This window comes from Paramisgurnus dabryanus, chromosome 23, assembly GCF_030506205.2.
Source record: "Paramisgurnus dabryanus chromosome 23, PD_genome_1.1, whole genome shotgun sequence".
Taxonomy (NCBI): domain Eukaryota; kingdom Metazoa; phylum Chordata; class Actinopteri; order Cypriniformes; family Cobitidae; genus Paramisgurnus; species Paramisgurnus dabryanus.
In genome coordinates, this window is record NC_133359.1 from 4,474,200 (window position 1) to 4,496,484 (window position 22,285).

General features: G+C 37.3%; 1 protein-coding gene across 3 annotated transcripts; it reads right to left on the reverse strand.

Annotated features, from left to right (window-relative positions):
- Positions 1-433: 433 nt before the first annotated feature.
- hrasa (HRas proto-oncogene, GTPase a) lies at positions 434-21,473 on the reverse strand. 3 transcript variants are annotated; one of them, XM_065292259.2, is made up of 7 exons: positions 20,305-20,506; positions 19,776-19,898; positions 10,407-10,548; positions 6,287-6,465; positions 2,887-3,046; positions 1,420-1,544; positions 434-1,112 (listed from the first exon to the last, which is right to left on the reverse strand). In XM_065292259.2, exons 2-6 carry the CDS (start codon positions 19,808-19,810, stop codon positions 1,425-1,427), a joined length of 636 nt encoding a protein of 211 aa, XP_065148331.1. In that variant the 5' UTR covers positions 19,811-19,898; positions 20,305-20,506; the 3' UTR covers positions 434-1,112; positions 1,420-1,424. The 3 variants fall into 3 exon arrangements, with proteins under 3 accessions (XP_065148331.1, XP_065148334.1, XP_065148333.1); XM_065292262.1 differs by lacking the exons at positions 19,776-19,898; positions 20,305-20,506 and adding an exon at positions 21,339-21,473; XM_065292261.2 differs by lacking the exon at positions 19,776-19,898 and having other exon boundaries at positions 20,305-20,505.
- Positions 21,474-22,285: the final 812 nt, after the last annotated feature.

Here is a 22,285-nt window from a genome sequence, read left to right on the forward strand (position 1 = left end):
CAATGCGTGCACTTTTAATCTTTGTACAGCACCTCGTGAATGTGTTAGCATTTAGCCTAGCCCCATTTATTCCTTAGGATCCAAACAGTGCTGAATTTAGAAGCCACCAAACACTTCCACGTTTTTCCTATTTAAAGACATGAGTAGTTACACGAGTAAGTATGGTTGCACAAAATAAAACTTTTGTTTGGAGCCATAAGAATGAATGGGGTTATGCTAAATGCTAACACATTCAAGAAGCGCTGTACAAAGATTAAAAGTGCACGCATTGAAAAAGATAGATAGATAAATATTAATTCATCCAAGTTGAGGTAAGAACATAGTAAAATACTAAAAAACACAGTGGGGTTTTCATTTAACAGCCACACAGTGATGCTGTTATCTGTTTATTAAGGCATTCACCCACAAATAATTTTGCCAAAACATTACAACATTGAAGATTTCAAAACAGATCAACAGTTTTATTATTGAAAATTCAGTCAGCCATTTTAATTTTCTAATAGTAACGTTCTTTCGTAGCATACACATGAACCAGCACACATAACTAATGCGCCCGTGTGGATTTATTCACAAACGTATGTTAAAACAACCTGCATGTTAAGCAAAACAAATATCTCCGACCGATGACGGAGGCACAGCGCCTCCAGAGTAAATTGTACGACTCTCTCCGCCCAACCTGTATGCTGTCCGTGAGGTGTAACTGAAGGGAACGGGGACGTGGGATGAGGTCACAAGTGTCCAGTCATTGCAATCTGAGCCGAGGAAGGTTTTTCGTGTGTTGTTGAGGTCATGAGAGGTGCCGAGTTCATATAAGACCAGTGTTGAGACTTCAAGAACAATAATTTAGCAGAAATCCACAGCGCCACCCAGCACGGGTTACAAATAAAGAACATACACGAGTAAGTCATTAGTGGTGTTTATCAGGCAGACGTGGACAGACAAAAAGGTGATCCAGGTGGTCAAAGCAAGACTCGTTCCTGTTTCAAATGTCTGTTACGCAGGCGGCCTTGTTTGCTTTTTGTTAACAGTCACTTTCAGATGAGACGGTTGTCGTTTCTCACTGGTCCAGTCTGCCATGGGGAGCCATGAGCTGGTCAACAAGCGCTGGTCAGCTAAGTAAAAGAAAACAAAACAAATTCTTAGATTAAATCTACAAATGTTTCCTTTATTGAAAAGAGTCATACATACCATGGCTGCAGGAGGCGCAATGATATTACGCAGCGCCCGAAAGTAGTCCCCTTGGTAACTTTCAATAGCAGAGGACTATTTTCTGGCGCTGCGTAATATCATTGTGCTCCTACAGCAGCAAAGTCCTTGATTATTACGCCAGAACGAGAGTATAGTTCATAGCATAACAATCGCAACGTTTACTTTTCTGTCGGTCTTAGTACATTACGTGTGCAAGTGTGTATTTGTCACCTTGATCACGACACAACGCAGCGGCAGCTCATGCAGTCCTGGCCGCTGTCGTCCGGAGGGTTCAGCTTCCTCATTTTGTGCTGCCGGATCTCTCGTACGAGGGTATAGAAGGCGTCCTCCACACCCTGCAGACACGATAACCACAGAAACACAAAAGCACAGAGTTGATTTCTGATGATTTCATGGGAACAGATCCATGGTAATCTTACCAAAGATGACAAACAAGTGTGATGTAACATGATATTCTCATACCGTATGAATATAATGGGTTTTTCTGTGTGCAGGTCTATGTGGAAGCCTACAGTTACAGATGAAATATGAAAAAACATATCTTTTAAGTTGCTGATCGAAGTTGTGATCAAAGTGTGGCCTTTTTTTCTGGCTGACATCATCAGATGGGCATACAGTAACACGGCAGCAGTGAGTCACTGCCTGCAGTGTTATACAACACAACCTGTGTGTGTGTGTGTGTGTGTGTGTGTGTGTACTAGGTGGCAATGAGGAGGTTTACTGCATTAAACACTAAAGCCAAAAATCTCCTAGAGCTATAAAACATAGCAAGCAAAACCTCTAGGTCTGTTTGACAGGTGCGCCCGGAGCAAAGACTAAAGTAATAATTGAATTAAGAAGCCAACGGCGTTTATAATTAATGTTTTTACACTTTGAAAATGATAAAAAGCTATGAATATTTTATTTAATACTTTCCATGCCCTTGAACATTATTTACATAGAAATCGTACTATTTAATACACTTATTGAATGGTTGATCCACGTTGGAAGGTGTGATAAAACTAGGGCTGACAAAAGATTAATCGCGATTAATCGCATACAAAAAAAAGTTTTGCATGATATATGTGTGTGTGTGTGTGTGTGCGCACTGTGTGTAACTATTTTTGTATACATAAATACACACACATGCATATATGTACTTACAGAAAGACACATTTACATGTATATATATATATTTTTATTTATTTTTAATCTGATATATTTTATATTATATATAAATATAAAATATTTTTTTCTATAAAAAAAATTAAACAAAAAATTCTTACATTTATATATACAAAATAATTCCAACCAATAAACACACAAATATATAACACCAACACAACTTTTATTTTGTATGCGAATAATCGCAATTAATCTTTTGACAGCCCTAGATAAACATATTAAATTAATGTGGCATGTTGCTATGAGGTTTACCATTGAAACAGCAAATGAGTATATGACAAAATAATCTGTCATCTGGATATAATGATGGATGTATGACCTTTTGGAGCTTTAACATGTTGAAAAAGGATGTTAGTACATCTGGGATGGTATAAGGGTAAGTAAATTATAAGATAATCTTTATGTTTAGGTGAATTATTTTATCCTTTTGTGTTTGACATCATTTAAAACATCACAAGATCTTTCGTTAAGATGTTTCCATCACGTAGCCAGTTGCATCTTTATCCGACTCACTTGTCTGGTTTTGGCCGAGGTCTCGATGAAAGGGATCCCGTAGCTTCGAGCGAGCTCCTGCGCTTGCCTCGTGTCCACCGTCCGAGCTGGGAGGTCACATTTGTTACCCACAAGCACCATAGGCACATCATCCGAATCCTTTACCCGTTTGATCTGTTCCCTGTACACGGAAGAAGAGTGTCACGTCTAAACAGATTTCCACTAAAGTAAAAAAATACTCAGATCAGAAGACAGCGACAAAATATTCACGCAGGGTACAAATATGTTTACTTTAAAGGTGCACTGTGTAACTTGTGTAAACTTTTAAAATGATCTCTTGACAGAAATGCAATATAAAATACATACAAAACCAAAATACATTCACTTTATTTATTATGACTCAACTTGTATACTTAAATGTTCTGATTTCTTTGTATGTATTAAATATTTGGCTTGATGGCCACATCTGGTGAATTTTGTTAATAGCTCAGTTAGAAATCCCCTTACTGATAAAAATGCTCATGTGTCAAATACTTATTTTCCATTCTGTAACTATATTATCAGTGGTGTATAAAGACCTTACATGATGAACTGTATTGTTTTTATTACCTTAGAATGAACCATTTTTATCTAAAAACCAGGGACGTGCACAGGGGGGTTGCTCAGGTTGCCCGGGCAACTGCCCATATGCCCTTCTCGACTCAAGTTGCCCTTCCGAGGTGGAAAAAAATAAATTGTACTTTTACTTCGTTTACACTATGCAGCGTTACTTCGTTACTGTATTTTAATTAATTACGAAATTTCTATTTTATTTTTAAATTGCTATCTTGTGTTTCTGGCGCATTCGCGAATTAATGACTCGTTTGAGTCGATTCCTTACAAAGTGTTGCAAATAAATGAGTCTTTTGAGTCGATTCTTTACAAAGCGAATGGGCCAAACGTTTTAAATAGGTTCGCGAATCAGTTTGAATGAATTGTTCAGATCGCTGCAAAAACGGAATCGTCAGAAGCTGTTTTACTCGTAACCTATGTAGAAACACGCAGAATATAACCAGTGTTTGGTGACGTGGAAATGAATTTACCAATCTTTTAACTAAAAGCAAAACTTCACACATGTAACCGCCATTACATACACGCGACCTGTTCGTCGTCAGACACAGTTAAACGCGTGCGCAACCAGAAGCATTGTAGCACAGATTGAAGAAAATACATCGATGATTGACGTCTGATGATTGTCTGTACTGTATGATGTAAGTGATTCTCACAAAACACACATGACATGACAACTTTAGAAAACATGCGTTTTGTCTAAAATCATTTTTATGTAAGTGTAAACTGTCAATGTCCTCAGACCATAGGAGATTTCTAACTTTATACATATGCAAAACTGTTGTCAGCTTACTTGTCTGATATTTCAGCTATAAGCTACATCAACATTGAGACTAGAGTTAATTTGTTAATTTGAAATGCTTGTGTATTCTGTGTTTGTATTCTTTTTTCTGTACTGTTTGTGTATGTTGCAGTTTTACACATAATGTAGAAGTGCCCTTCATACGTTTTTTTCTGTTTGTTGTGGAGTCAAGAAATGTCTAAACATTAAAAGATGAACATGAGACAAAAGTAGAGAATCCGTCACATTATTTTTTTTTTAATGGTCACTGAGCTGTGTCCTGATTGTTTACACATGAAAAGCATAAAATGTGTAGGATCAGTTTGATTCACTTATGTGCATTTGTGTACAACACACATAAGTCAGCATTTAATGCTGTTGTTCTTTGTTGTTAAAGCATGTATGTGTTGAAACATAAACAAAGGTTAATAAAATGTGACATTCTAAACTTCTGACATACTGATATTTATCTTACCAATTTCTGGTCTCCACAGCAAACAGAAAAATCTTGTCTTTACAGTTCTGATACTTATGGAGGGCACTGTATTGTGTGTGTGTGTGTGTGTGTGTGTGTGTGTGTGTGTGTGTGTGTGTGTTTGCGCGTGTATATCTAGATTTATTTTTTCATGAGTAACTAGTAACTCGCTACTTGAGAATTTTTTTCCTTGCATACTTTTTACTTCTACTTGAGTAATTATTTATTTAGTTACTTGTACTTTTACTTGAGTAAAGTTTTTGGCTACTCTTTCCACCTCTGTTAAAATCTTCATGAATCTAGGCTGAGTTTGCCACGTTTAAGCCTAAATAATCAGACAGATAGCAGCTAGCTATCATAGCTTGCAGACTAGCATTAGGCAAACATTAGCATTTTGGTAGGCATTAGGCAAACATGTTTGCTGATTTTAATAAAGACCCTGTTATTCTCAGTCCTTCATATAGGCCGTGAGTTTAAAAAAAAAAATTAGGGGGGGGGGGGTGTGCCCTTTATTTAGGTCAGAGCAACTGCCCCTAAAAATTCCTGTGCACGTCCCTGCTAAAAACACCGTGGGTCCTCTTACACGAAAGTCGCCATTTTGCGCCGTCATTTTTCTACAGTAGCTCTAAACGGACAAACAGATCTATAGAGCACTTTTCTTCACTACGTTGTCTCAGACGATGACATGTTTGTCTAGTGGTGATTACTGTAGCTTCACTATATATTACGGGCCGGGGCCGAGCCGTTGGTTGCAATTTACAATCTCACCACTAGATGCCGCTAAAATCTACACACTGGACCTTTAAGTTTCTTCTGAAGACTGTGTGCAGCATAGAGAACAACATGAAAACTTATGAAGCCTTGTTTTATTACCCTATATATGTAGATTAACCTCTTAATTTCCTCACCATTTCCCAGCCCAAACTGGAATAGACCGCATAATGCACAATGAATATTATACAACTATAGGCTGATATTAAACATAGCATTTCTATTACCCATGATGTACTGCATTTTGTGTTTGAAAAAATCCATTATCTAGATCCATTATCCATAAATAACAACTTGACTGATATATAATTGAATTATATTCCATTTGTTTTTTCCTTTCATGTCTTTAAAAGCTCTCTCTCTCGCTCTCTCTCTCCTAATTGAGTAGGGATCGATTTCACCCCGACTGCACTATAAAAGCCCCACCTTACTTTCTGCTGAACAACAACTAAATATTTTGGGATGGATTCTTAGAAACGGATGACAAACTTGACAGTGCATCCCTAGTTTTATATTTCACCAAATGCTGTGATTAAAACAACAGTAGCGACTATCACATAACTTCAATGACAAAAATTAAAGTGCATTCAAGCTATACATTTCTTCATCAGTATGTGTGTTACTATTAATGGGGGCATGGATAATTTAATGTGTATGTTCAGGACACAATGTTATAACAATGTTATTGGTTCAACAGCAACATTATAAAGATTTGGCTGATTTCCTTCGCTTTTAAGAATGTTACAGTTTGATGTTACATAACTGCACATGATGTCCACACACACCTGTACTGATGAATGTCCTCAAAGGACTTGGTGTTATTGATGGCAAATACACAAAGGAATCCCTCTCCCGTCCTCATGTACTGATCTCTCATGGCGCTGTACTCCTCCTGACCTGCAGTGTCCAAGATGTCCAGTAGACACGTCTCTCCATCGATCACCACCTGTTTCCTATAGGAATCCTGCCGAAACCACATCAAACTTAAAAGGATAGTTCAACGGAAAATGAAAATTCTGTCGTCATTTACTTATCCGCAAGTTGTTACAAACTTGTATACATTTCTTTTTTTGCCAAACACAAATTAAGATATTTTGAAAAATACCAAAAAGCATATGGAAGCCCAGTTCCGCCACATAAGAAATTATCACCTATGGGTATCAATGATGAAGCATTAGTCAATGTGATGTTAAAACCTTTTCTATGTTAATTATTAGGGCCGGGACTTTAACGCGTTAATTAAGATTAATTAATTACACAAAAAATAACGCGTTAAACATTTTTAACGCATTTTAATCGCACTTATTTTTGCAACGCGGAACATTTCTCATTGGATGAGTTTCGGCGGACCGATTATACTGGAGCACCAACTAGCGTTCATGACTTCAGACAACAACAAACCACAGTGAACATGAACGAAGAAGCTGATGAGATCGCTTTGGTTGGCCCCGTGGATGGGAAATTCTTTTATAAAAAATGAACGGATGGAAGCGTCGATAAGAGCATGGTTGTGTGTAAGCTATGCAACAAGGAATTCACATATCACCGCAGCACATCGAGCCTCAAGTATCCTCTAAATGCAAAACATATAGCAGCTAGCGTGGACATTAGCCCGACTCCGAGTACAACGACTTGGTTGAACAAAAATAAACAATATTTTGTTGCTTAAGCTTATGTATTCAGTCATTATTCATGGTATACTAAAAATCCATGTGAAAAAATAACTTCTCAATGTTCTCAGGTCAAATATTTATATGTGATTAATTTCATTTAATTAATTACAAAGCCTCTAATTAATTAAATTAATTTTTTTAATCGAGTCCCAGCCCTATATTATGTATTCACTCATTTTGATTGGTCAATGATTTGTCTTCATTGTGATTGGTCATGTGAATAATCTAATACAATTGAGTTTGAAAAGTGTGTTAATGCCTATTGAAGATCATATGATCGAAACGTTGCTAAATCAAAGATGTTGATACATTTTTGCAAGAAGAAAGTGTGCAGGATTTTCAGAGTTTGTGTCACAGCATAAAAAAGCTCTGGTAAATCATAATTATGAGGTAAAAGTAGAAAGTAAGACTTTTAAGTAAAAATTATGAGATTTAAAGTAAAAATTATGACCTTTAAAATCTAAATGATGAGATAAGAAGTGATAAATATAAGATTAAAAAGTTAAAACTATGACTTTAAAAGTCAAAATTCTGAAATAAAAAGTCAAATTTTAAAGTCATAACTTTATCTTTAGATTTTCTGTCATAAAAATGACTTTTACAGTCATAATTTCGACTTTATCTCATAATTATGATTTACCAGACCATTTTTTATGTGCCGGAAATGGGCTTCCATAGGGCACCATTTGCTTCCATAGTATTATTTTTTCCTACTATGGAAGTCAATGGTGCCCCAGAACGGATTAGTTGCAAACATTATTTAAAATATCTTCCTCTCTTCAGCAAAACTATTAAACTTATACAAGTTTGAAACAAAATCATTTATTTACTAATAAGGACAGAATTTTGATTTATTTTTACAATTTTTTAAACTTCACCAATATGACCTTTTTATATGTACTAATGTATTTCATTATACTTTTGTTATATATATATATATATATATATATATATATATATATATATATATATATATATTGTATAGAATAGTAAATAATGATTTAATAATAAAATTTATATACTAGAGTACATAGTGCACCTGGGACACAACTTTATTAAATTCTACCTGTTGAGTCTATCATGAAGCCAAGTATAAATAAATAGTGTTCAAATTAAATGTTATAATGACAACCAGAATGGTGCCATGGTGGTTGCAGGAGCATTGAAATAAGGTTGTTAAAATGTTCTGAGCGGTTGCTTGCAGGCACAGGTTAAAATATCCCATCCTTGAGTCTATATTCAGTTCTCTAGACTAGATCATGAAGCAAGTATAAAAAATAGTTTTAAATAATGTCCCTTTTAAGAATTGAATTGAATGCTTTTTATTGTCATTGCATTACATACAATGAAATTTGTTGAAATTTGTTGAAATGTTTTAAGTAAAAATACTTTGACCGCTTAAGAAAATAATCACAAACTTCTCCTCAGCCAGGCACAAGGATTGAGGTATCATTCATGTCCATGGCACAAATCGTACCCCAGTTACATAAAAACTTACATAGAGTCTAAGGCTTATTGTCCACAACTAATAACATTTATTGATCTGAAGGAAAAACTGCAGAAATCGAAACACTTAAGGGCCTGAAGGAACGGAGAGCAGAATTCAACACGCATCAATGTGCTTGTGTGTGTTAGCGTAGAGGCACTGTCCATAAAAAGGACATTGTTTGTCCAGAGACGGGCGTGGCGGGAAAACAGAATAGCGGGAGAGAGAGGACATGCTCAAGCACGTACACACATAAACCCTCACGCTGGGAGCAATCTCAAGCCGAGGGGAAACTCCTAGGGCTTATTTGACGCTCCGTGTGCAAGCCATGCGCAGAAAAAAAAATCTGATTTGCGTTGTGCTTGGCAATGCCTTGTAGCTGTGTGCATATTCACAAAACAACCTTCTCGGGGGTCATAAATACATAATAAATGATTACAGTTATTTCTATTTCATATCATAGTAATTTAGATTTTTTGTAGTTTTATAAATATTTTGAATAGCTTATTAGGTGAAAATAACTTCAAACAGTGCTGCACAAATGGACTGTCATATGACATTAAAGTAACATGAGAGCGATTGCTCTTAATTTGCTTTGAAATATCTTGGTTATTTGATGCCATAAACCAATTGAGCGCACGTGGCACGCAAAGTCAAGTACAACTATTATTTGGGGCTGATTGGGACGTAGTGGTGACATAATCATGCTGTATGTATCAGAAATACATAATGACGTAATCGTGCTGTATGTATATCACAATTTTTTTATTGTTAGAGCTGAAGCTAAGGTAGGATGTAAACAGTCGCATAATTGACGTCAAGCTTTCAGATTCGTGCCGCGACAGGTTTAGCGCTCACATTATTGTGCCACGCTCCCGAACCAAACTCAGGGTTCCCGCACCTTAGTTAACTTCAAATTCAAGGATCTTTCAAGGACTTTCCAGGTCTAATACCCTCAAATTCAAGGACTTAATATGGGGTCACATTTCAAGTGAGAGCAAAGTTACATCGTGTTACCTTTTAAGATACATTGTTACAGTTCCCTTTCGAGGGAACTCGCGCAGCGTCACTACGGTGACAGTTTGGGGACGCCTCAATGGTTAAGTGCATCTGAATGTGTATATCAAATTCAACCAATAGTGAAGCTTAATGACAAAGTCAGGGTGATGCGGAAGCCAGGAAGTATATCGCTATCTGAAATATTGCCAAAGACGGCGTTTCAGGGATGTATGGCAAGGGAGACGCAGCATCTCGTTCCCTTCTCAGGGAACAACAGTATATACGTAACCCAAGACGTTTTCATGTGTCAAACACAACTATGCAAAAAAGCATTTTGGTATAAATCAACATTTGTATACAGAAGATATAAGCATTTAAAGCGAACATTTTAGCACGTGTGCTTAAAAAGTCTAGAGTTTTTATGATATTATCCTACACTACACAGGGAATAATATGGATTTTTTTCTAGAAAACTTCTTGCATATAATAGATTCAACCACTTTCAATGACCTGTATCTACTGTATGTATATTTTTAAAAACTTTGCAGGGGCGTGATTTTTTTCCCCCAGATTCACAAACTTTCAAGGATTTCAAGGACCTGTGGAAACCCTGCAAACTAAACAGAACCAGAGACCACTTCTGCAGATTTTGGTGTCAATTGACATGATAATATCTCTGCCTGCACAATATATTAGTCTGTCACTAGCTTCAGTTACTCAAAAGTACTTCACAAATACACACGTTACCTCTATGGTTGGGTCATATTCATCCACGAAGTGGTTCTGGATGAGTTGGATGGTGAGAGCGCTCTTGCCCACGCCTCCAGCCCCCACTACCACCAGTTTATATTCAGTCATTCCTTCACTCCTCCGCAACCTCTCACCACACCTGAAAAGAAACCACAAATACAATCAGTACAAACACACATTATATCCCTGCTACATCCACAGGATTCACACGATAATGACAAAAACATAACTGTCGAATATTAGGCCTTATTGAGATGCGACATCCCGGGCACAAAACTTCTCAAACAGCACACAAGTAGCGCATAAAAATCTGTTTTGTATGTGGTTTGATTAAATATATGAATTGAAAAGGCCTAAAACTTTTGCTGGCCAGTGTCTTTCCTGAGCATCGTTCATGTTTGCGCTGGACCAAAAGGTTACCTTTAAGAGCCCTGCCTGAAGTAAAGCACGCACATTAAGGATCAATATTGTTTAGATAATTTGAATTTAGGTTATAAATCTCTTTTTTTACCCAGCTCTTTTACCTCACAGCCTAAAATAAGAATGTATAGTGCAGAAAGATATCATAAACATTGCATCTTTGATAATAAAATAATCACATGAGCCATAAATGCCATGTGACTAAGCACCGAAGCCGAGGGAAAAGGATGTCATTGCTGATTGGCTGACATGATGAAGACATAGGCTGCTGGAGTTGCGGACATTGGAAGTCCAAAGTCCTCTTGTCCCTCTTCCAACATTTAACAAACTGACTAGAACTAGGCTGAGTAATGGAGAGTAAAACTTAACATATCAAGTAGACATCACAGTCTGCAAATTATTACAAACTGGTGCACCTTTGTCTGACTTTTTTTTAGTGAGGTATGCATAAGGAAGACAGTCATTATCCCAAGATCTCAAACTTTTATGTTAGCAGTCTATGTGGAAACATAAGGGAAACAAAGTATGAAATGAGAAACACATTTTTGGCACTTGAAAGAAGACTCGAGCTTGCAAGGGAAGCCATTATCTGAGATCTGATCATTCAGAAGGCTTTGATTCAAATACATCACATACAGACTCAATCAATCCTTTCACTGAATGCTTTTCAACTATCTTCCAATAGCTCTTTATGATTGTTATAGGTTGCAGGACTCAGATGGCTGTGATGGTTTTTCTTGATTTTTGGGATTGAACCCATGACATTGTTGTTGCTAACACCATCCTCCTCCATCATTTGAACTACATGAATGCAAGTAACTTTAATGCAAACTGTATTTAACAGAATTGTCAAGTTAATAACAAAAATAACCTATAAGGTTATCTGACATCATGGTTTATTAATTACTGCACAAAAGCATTCCAACGTTTTATTTCTCAGTCCACTTGTTAATTCTTGATGATCTCATGCTTACAACGATGACATGTTTAGTGACTAATAAATGACTAAATCATTGTAATCGGGCTGTAATAGGGCTGAAATGACTAAGGGTGTGAATCGTCACTAGTCTCATGGTTCGATTTCATTATGATTATTATGTTGACGATTTGATTTAATTTGGTGCATCACATTGTTTAATATTACTGCAGAGGTGCAAGAGTGATAATGAAAGACGCGAGACAGCAAGAGAGATGTGACTGAGAGAGAGAGAGAGAGAGAGAGAGAGAGAGAGAGAGAGAGAGAGAGAGAGAGAGAGAGAAAGAAAGACACAAGAGAGAGATAAAGAGAGACGCACATGTGGGAAACACGTGCGAGAGCACTATTTTTTTAATAATCTATTAGTTTTTATGCATCGATGCAGTAATCATTCACATTGGCATTGCGATGCATCAAAAAAATATATATATATTTTCAACAGCCGCGGTAGAGGCGGCAAAAATGCGCTATTTGTGCATAGTTGGACGCTTGAACATTTGAGTTTACTCGCTTCAATCACACGTGAAAGCAGCGCGTGAAATTCTACCCGAAATTCAGATTTTTCAACTCTCGGCCTGCCGATATATCGGTCGGGCTCTAGTTGTTACTAGGGATGGGCGATTTCTCGAGTATTCGAACGTGGCATCGATGAACGATCACGAACATCATGTGGGTCTATTAATTTATTTATTGTGGATATAGCGGCATTGGATGTCTGGTTAGCATTACAAGCGCCTGTGGTAGTAAAGACTGGGTCTGGAGATGCGTGTTTGACGTTGTGTCGAGCTACGCAGACCGGCGTACGACATAAGTAACATTACCATGCATGATTCTAAAACAAACAGATAATTCCGCGCAACGACGTAACAACCCGCCGATCCGCGCAATGACGTGTACGCCCCGCCCCTTTGATTGCCCTGCCCCCAGTTAATCGAGTACTCATTCTTCAGACCTATGGATTAATCGAAATGAAAAAATGACATAAATGCACATCTCTAATTGTTACTGCTGAAACGGTCTATATCAGTGACACGTGCGCTGCTGGGGTGATGTAGTTTGACGCGCCATTTGCTTTATAGTACAAACAACATCTTTGTCAGAAAGATGAGAAAGAGAAGCAAAGGTTAAGGTCTAATATAAAGTAAAGGGCGTCAAGACCTTAAAACAGACTCTATGGTCATTGCCTCATAGCATCTGTCATATATCTATATCTAGAGATCTGTCTCTCATTTACAGGTATTTATCCTGTCTGTGGGTTTGTGCATATATTCAAACCAGTTCATTTTACATATTGCCTATTTTTTATGTACTGTATGCATAAATACAATGCATACTATACTTTTAACAGTCTTAATAACTGATTTAAAAACAAGATTCTGTCAATCAAAACTTAATCTGTTGTTATCTTCTGGGATTTTTCACTTTAACACTATTTTTGGTCATACCGCCCACCCCTAGTTCAAACTTAGCACTGTGATAAACTGTGATCATGACACTAATTATGCGTCAATAAATACGAAATAAACAAATTACTACATACTACATCATGCTACTGTACATTTTATAAACTACAATCTAGAATTCACATAAAAAATCTTGTTTTTAAAATGGTCTAAAACATGCAGCCAAAACGTAGTCACCCTCCAGACAGAACATTACCAGGCAGTCAACACAGGCTATATTAGTCTCAGGGTGTGGAGTTTTATTATTAGATATTTACCCTGGTCTGTAAGCACTATCCTGGATTACCAGAGGTTGATTATTAATGAAAACTGTTTTGTGGACTGCAACCTGCGAGACTTTAGCAGTAGTCGTTGAGTTACACTTAAGCTCTGAACGATTAATAAGTAACTCACACACTGCCTGGCACACGCTCTGAAAAACACATTTGAGCTATTAAAGGCAAAGGGCAGAGAGTTCATAAGTGATACTGCCATTTGTATACACAACCGAGTTACAACATCTCCTCAGAGACTAACCAACCAATGTGATAGACAAAAAGATGTTACAAATAAACATAAATGTTGTTCAATGATACAAATAGATGTTGATAAACTAAAAATAACAGAGAAAAACTAATTTAAAAGACAATTTAAAACTAGATGTTAACCAATATATATATCGGTTTGTTAGATTAATCGGTGCCGATAACAGATTTTTCGGATCTATAGTTTTCATAGTTTATTATAATACGCAGTACAGGGTATTATTAAACATTTTTAAAAGTATCATTGTGAACTGGGGTGTAAATCTGACATTTCATTGCGATACGAAGGATACAGTATCGGTTATCTCCGCAAGTGACGCAATGTTACGATTATTGATACTTTAATATTACGAGCTTAGAAGCAGTTACATTTTTAATAATTCACGAATGCAAACAAAATATATAACATAAACGTTTAATTTAAAGTCTTTAAAAAAAGGTAAAATCTCTGTCCCAACTGAGACATTGACAGCAACAAACTAAGAAAAAATACAATAATAATAATAAAGGGGAAAAAAAGGTCACATAAAATTAAGCTTATGATGGCAACACTCAAAGTCTTAAGTGTTTCAGCTGGTGCTGGCAAAGGTTTTCTGCCAATCTGTTTGTCCAATAAATTTTCCAAATACAAAATATTTCCAATTCCACGATTTGCGTTCAATAGCATTCAAAACGTCTTCTGCCTCTTTCGTGGCTTCAACTGCTTTGTTGCTGCATTGCATTCACTTGCTAACACTAGCACAAGAAAATAAACGAAAATGCGCGCTTTGGGGGAAAATTTGTAGATGGACGTTACGATAGGTACCTCATATCGATATTTTATGTGTGGCATCGATGCATCATATCGTTAGAAATTTAATTGAATACATCGATCCATATCAATGTATTGTTACACCCCTATTGTGAACGAGCAACCACTAAAACAACGAAAACGTTATTTTTACATTGATCCTAATTAACATGTATGTATACTGAAAATTTGCCTTGACACAACTTTATGCTTTACTATCTAGTAAGAAACTAAGTCAACTAGTCATCAACAGGAAAATGTGGTGTGTGTTTCTGATGTTGATGGATTAAAACAAAATATCGATAGCGATTAGTGTCTTCACATTTACTTTCAATTTCACGAGTGTGTAATATGGCCATTATTCGAAAAATCCCCCTAACTATCCAACGCCACAGTCATATAGATTATCAATAATACACATACTAAGCAACATGAAAGTTTGATTAAGTCCTTCTGTCGTTGTTTGGAATGAACATTTGATCAATTGAGACCAGCACAGATGGGACACTAGAGACCCCATGGGGAACTTCTCTCAGGGTATCCAACCCTCTTTCGTGCTCCCTTTCGTTCACAGATTCATAATTAGTGCTTCAAAAAGATCCTAATGAGCCCCCAAAGTCCTGTTCTGTTTGGGAATAAACCCTCTAACACTGACATAACACTGGCTTATGGGTAAATATGTGTGGTTTGTTGTGAAATTATGTGTTATTTGTGCATTTTTTAGCAGGTGCTTTCATCAAAGCAACTTATAGTACATTCAACATACGTTTGTAATCAGCATGAGTGTTACCTGGGAATCGAACCCATGACCTATGTGCTGCTATCGCTCTACCAATTAAGCTGTGTGTTTAATAAAAGTGCAAATCTTCCTATCTACATGCCACATTCACTGCCGAAATACTAGGGCATTGCTAGTATGATTTACTTGTGTTGCTGTGCAGTAACTATACTATGTATATTTGAGTGGGTGATTTCTAGGGCATTGCTATGTGGTTGCAAGTCAAAAGAGCCCGCCGACAAAGTCCGTATGATAGTTGCTTTCTAGATTTGGCTCAGATCTCTTCTTAAATCAGTCTATGTTTCTCTCACCAGTTTACCAGGTGAAAAAACGAGTATGAATATACTCTGTGTCCATCACCATGAGCAAGCTATATGAACCGCTCATTTTGAAACTCTATAGTCCCTCAGGAACCTTACGATAAACTTACATAACATAATACTGCCACTGCATTATGGGAAATCAGACCTGTAATAGAGTTGGATCTCATGAACACCAACAAATGTTTGACGTACTTTGTGTATGATCTGGAAAATTACACCTTTCAGGCCTGGAGCATACCTTACGCAAGTATACGGTTTTGAATGCCTGGCTAATAATGCAGTTGATTGCAGCGTTACTTTGGCATAACGAAAACATAGGCATGTAAAGGTAAATCTAGGCCCATAATGAGTACTGCAGTAGTATTTAGTTGGTTTTCACACCAGCCTCGTTCAGTTCGGTTGAATAATTACCAGAGTTCGATTGCTCACTTGGTGCGGTTCGTTTGGGCAGGTGAGAATGCAGCAATCGAACTCTGGTGCGCACCAAAAGCGGCCCAAACAAGCGGACCGAGACCACCTTGCTTTATGTTTGCTTTCAAACGAACTCGGTTTGTTTGTGGTGAGAACACGACCCGAGATTGATACCGACCTAACTGCAAAAGTACTGCGCATTTTGAACTAAACCAGCTGCCGTAGTCAGCTGCGTAGTGCATTATCGGATGAGAAAGTGTTTGTTGACAGTTTCTATTACCAATATTATCACAATGACAGATCGCGGACATACCTGGAGTTGCGGGCGGAGCCTCAGAAATTTGGTGTCTTCGCCGTTTGTAGTGCATTAAAACGTTATTTTCAAACCATATCCGCGGTTCATTCTGGAAATGAACGGTTTGTCTAGAGCGCTGTATACAAACTATATATAACAACCACAGACATAATTACAGCACGTTTTTTTTTTACTTCCACCATTCTGTTGGAAATTTGCGCACGTTGATTCTGACCAATCGAGAAGCAGTTTAGGAAATACGTTCAAATAAATGTGGCCAATGAGTGATGTGGATCTTATCACATTTTTTGCTTTTGGTCCGGACCAAAGAAACCAAACTACAGATGTGAAAACACCCTTAGTTAACAAGCTTTATGGTGCGTTCACAACAAATGTGCATGACGCGATTCGAGCGAATGGCGAATTGAGTGTTTCAGCGTTTGACGCGCATAACACTATTCGCGCAAGTTGAAAAATCTGAACTTTGGCAGATATTTGCGGAGCGTTAACTAGGGATGCACCGAATCCAGGATTCGGATTCGGCCGAATACTGGGCTTTTTGACGGGGTTCGGGTTCGGCCGAATCTTAGGTTTTTTTTCCACCGAACCGAAACCCTTAGCTTGCGCTACGCTGCTCGACGTCACGCGGCCGTTGATTACACACATCAGGTGCTGACGTAGAGATAAGTGTTTTTTTTTCCGGTGAGCCGTTTCACATTTCGTGGACCCACCTGGAAAAACTTACGCATCGCACGGCATTGCTTTCATTGTGCGTTGCAGTCGGGCTATCAAAATGCATCCCTGCCCTGCCCGTCAAGCTATCTTGACTTATAGGGAGGAAAAAATATATTTAAATGCTTATTAGGGCTGAAACGACGCGTCGACGTAGTCGATTACGTAATTACGTCGATTTGCCGGAAATGCGTCGATGCGTCGCACTGTTTACATTTTGAAATGAAGGCGGCTTCAGCTCCGACCGGGTGATACAAGTGTTAAACCAAACAGACAGAACGCGATCAAAAGTGTGGGAATACTTTAAGCAGAGACCAAATAAAACACATACTGTGTAAAACTGAAATGGCATACCACAGCAGCGCAACACCTGTGTATGATCATCTTAAAAGAAAGCAACCTGGGGCTCTCTGACCTCAAAATGACGAGACGTCAGCGTAAGAATTTGAATTATTACAGTAAGTTTTTATACAACAATAGAATCAATGCATATTGTGCTTAATACAGCTGCGTTTACATCTTCGTTTAATACGAGCTGCGAGATGCCTGACAGACGCGACATTGCATCGCTTCTGGGCAGTATGTTGAAACAGTAAATAAAGAGCAGGACATGTTTTTATATTAAGAAGTTATGAAATAATAAGTTACTGTCACATTGAGAACTGATAGGCATGTGCCCGCGTGCACTGAAAGCCAGCTGGCAGTGCGGAGTTCCCAATGAACGTCTTTTTTGCGAATATGTGCGCAGATATTACAGAAGCTCGTCTTGTAAGGTATTCCTGACATGCGTTTATTTAAAGTAACAGCAGCTTAAACGCTGTTTATAAAATATTAGAAGATCATACTAACTGAACTTGTTTTTACCCGGAACTTAAGAAAAGTTAAATGTTAAAGTTAAATGAGAATGCAGTACTACTAATAGTAATAATATTAACAGTAATAATATAACCATTACATTTTATATAAGGGTTCATGAATCACAATGAACTTATTTTTACTTCAGTCTGAACTAATGCTGAGTTAATGCATGTACTAATCATAAACTAATGTTTAAAATATTAATATATGCCTATTTTATTGTTTAAGGTGAATAATGCCTCTTTTAAAGTGGCACTGCCACTTTATTTTTCATGTTGAAAATTTTGGTTTGTGTGTTTGTTTAATTAAGAAAATGCTTAAATAAAATGTTGGCGTTAATGGCAGATGTTACATTTATTATTTGTTGGGGAATTATATGTATAAAAAAATCATTAGACTATTCGATTAATCGAAAAAATAATCGATAGATTAATCGGTTGAAAAAATAGTCGATAGTTGCAGCTCTAATGCTTATGTATCCTCTCACAGATTTGGATGGGTAATTGTGGTGCATGAAATTCAGGCATTGGGTATTTAAATTGCGTTTGAGCGCGCGCTCGAGTTTTACTTTCACTTTCGCGATCGGGCGAAGCCGCAGTACAGGAAGCAATCTGTAATGATTTGTCATAGATTTTTGTGCAAATCCTCCAACTTCGTCCTGTCAGTCATTACTATCCTCACGTAAGAAAATTAAATCTCTCGCAGCAAGCTTTAAAGTGTTATAGATTGTACGGGCACTCGGGCAGTGAAGAGAGTGACTCTGTGTGCAGAATCGCTCTTAAAGCGACAGTAGCCCCTGTGTTTCTGATCGAAAAAATGATCCAATCTCTAACTGGATGATCCAAACTGTGAGTTTTGTGACCCACTGAACCACTTTTAAATGGTGGGTATATCTGGTGTGGGGATGAGCAGGAACAGTTGGTTTACATGGAAATCTAGTTTTTTTTTTTGTTAAAAAACCAACAGCATCAAAACAATAACAAGAATAGCAGATTATACATTGTGGTTAGAGGCCCTATTGGCTTTGTATTGGCAAAATTTCGGGCTACCAAAAACTGAAGAGTTCCTGCCCGAAGGGCTACCAGGGATTTTGAAATTTTGCGAGCCCTGTAATGGAATAAGGATGCGAGTAGGATTCGGTATTCGGTTTCAGCCGAATCTTAAACAGTGGATTCGGTATTCGGCCGAACCCAAAAAATCTGGATTCGGTGCATCCCTAGCGTTAACCAATCAGGAGCTTGCTCTAGTGGTGACAAGATTACGACGTAGCAAGCTGGTGCAGAAATACGCAACAACAATGGAGGACAAAATCATGGTCGTTATTTATCTTCGTACTTTTATAGAAACAGGAATAAAAAGGATCTTGACTGGAAGAAAGTCAGGGAGGAGGTCGGACATTCTGGTAAGTTGTAAAATACGCTCTTTACTCCATTTGAGCTATACATTTACATATTGAGACTACAAGGTAGCTAAAGCCGGCAAATTGAACGTATTTGCTTCTGAATGTCATGTGTGAATGACGCAAATTTTACGCGCGAATGAAGTTAACTCAAATTGTTCAAGTGTCCAACTATACGTGCGAATAGCATAATTTATTTACTTCATTTGCGTCTGGTGTGTGTCTAAAATTATTTCTTGTGAGCCAATAATTACAGTAATTTTAAATCATTATGTTAGCGCAAATGAAACCCTCAGATGGTCCCATTAGAGTCCTAAGTATCAATTTTCCTTGAGTCACGACCCTACAACAAAAGTAAGTGATTCTAGTTGGGTTCAGACAGTAAGAAGAATCTCACATGGGAGATGAAGGAATCAAATACTGAGGAACCATAACAGATCCAGACTGAGCGAGCTACTGACATCATCCCCCAAAATACCCATCACCGGCCAGACCATTACATCTGCATACTGGCCCAAATCTGCAGGCACATTAGGTCAATGCTTTTTTTGTAGAAATGACTCACTCAACAGAAGATCAAGTTATTGAATAAAATATATTAACATGTTCAAAACAAATAATATATTATACCCTACAAAAAATAAAATGACACCAAAGGCATAAAATGCTACTAATATATTTTCAATAAAAAAAAATTGCATATAAACTTATAGTGACGTCAATAATAAAGGCACAGTTATGACAGTAGCCTAGTTAGTCATTACTGTCAATCTTATGAATCTATTCTATGCTCAAATCTCGGATGTTAAAGAATCACTGAATTATTTAGAGTAAGTTTGACTGACACAAAAACCCATAAATACAGTTCAACCATTTATTAGTAAACTTAATTGACTAATTGCCGAATAATGTGAACATCAACTCACCTCTTGTCAAACAACAGAAACAGACCAAACGGCTTCAAAATCCCATCTGGGAACTCATGCTGTAACCGGAAAATCCGAGAAAAACACTATGCGGTATTGAAAAAATACACTTTTTGTCATTTAAATTCATTAAACCTTTGTACTTAAGTACGTTAGCGATCTGAACTCGATTCCACCACGACAAAACGGAATATTAAACTTCCGCAATGCTCTCTCTATAGTCCAGAAATTACATATCCTACTATGGCGAGGCTAGTTAATATTTATGAAATGGTCCTTCGCCATTGGATAACTTCCAAGCAGTGTCTATAACAGTGAATAAATATTAAGCATCAAAACGTTACCTATTGGAAAGTTACCAAATAACGTCGGCACGAATTAATTAATATTCATAAGACAATCTGCGCCATAGTAGAATTCGTAACTGTGCGTACAGTATTATGGGGCGTCACCCCAGCACAGTTTATACAGACACAGGCTTGTAACATTAACTGTCACATGGATAGCATCAAAACTTATCAAAAATGATTTATGTTTTCATTTATCGCCTGTCGCTGTAGTTTATAAGATTTATATTTTGACTTATTGTATTTATATTTAACGCTAAACGAATATTTCCCCAATGACTGGAAGTTCTCGAGAATAGAATCCATGATCAGTTTTTTGATCGATTATTAGAGTCTGATTCAGTGTTTGGATGCTTGAACGGGTTTCGCAGTGAAGGGTGAATTAAAAAAACACCCTGAGGTTTTAATCAGCAAACAATGCTAAATAAATGTAGACTGCTGAATGGGATCTATGCATAGAAAACACGGAACACAATCTGTAGATAATCAAAGTTTCGCGTGTGCATACATATATAAACATTTTCCAAGCAACTGTTAAATGCACGTATAATTGTTTTTAATGCTAGCCATTTGTGTGCGCGAAAAAAATATATATTTTAGGTAAACAACACTCTATGAATTGGTCCACTTAGTCTACGCTATATTGAATTGCAATCAAAAGATTTATTACAAAAATAACCACCCCACCTTTGATTCCCTGAATGCAGTCACTGTCCAGTCGATATCCTTTATTTCAAGATTTTCCTAGATGGCAATATATGTTGCAAACAGTCCAATGTGAACAATGTGCTCCGCTATAGTGTGCGCGGGTGTGTGTGTGTGTGTGTGTGTGGTACAGCCTACGCCCAGCCCCACACAGTACCGCCCCGCCAACCATATTGAAAACACTAGGCTTGTTCGACTTCATGCGGCGCCGCAAGAACCTACATCCGGATGACGTCAAAGTTCCGCGAGAGCGATTTAAAAACAAAACTCCTTCGTATGATTTCGCGAATTGCTCTCGCGGTACCTTGACGTCACCCGGCTGTAGAATCTTGCGGCGCTGCATGAAGTCGAACAAGCTTATTACTAAGGCGAAGGCAGATCTCATGAATTGTAAAGTTTACTCTCCTTTATAGCCCAATCACTTGATTCCATTAATATTGTTTACTTAATATTTGATGTAACTAAATTCGTTAATTGTCCCGCTTCCTGTCAGCTATAACTCGAAGAATTTGGTGGAATATTATTCACGAGGCACACCTTTGCCATAGTATGACACCATTATTTCGCGCATAGTTTAAAACTTACAGGATCATTTAATTATTCCTTTTAAATGTAGTTTTAACGAAATGTTTTACGGTTTTGATTTCGAACTTTAAAAAATGAATATATAATGAAACTGACCAGTTAATATTTGCTTTAATTCATTTTATGACTGAAAAAATAAATCGTATGATAAATAACTAAAATTGTTTAACTATTTAAATAAATTATTACTTTATAGTTCACACACATCTACTGGACTACAATTCCCACATGACACGTGCGCTTTCTCGTAACCAGGAAGTAACCGTGCAGTTGCTATGCAAACTTCAGCTCTCGCTGTCCATTGTGTAGGAACAGAGATGCGTTTACACTAAATTTAACAGGTT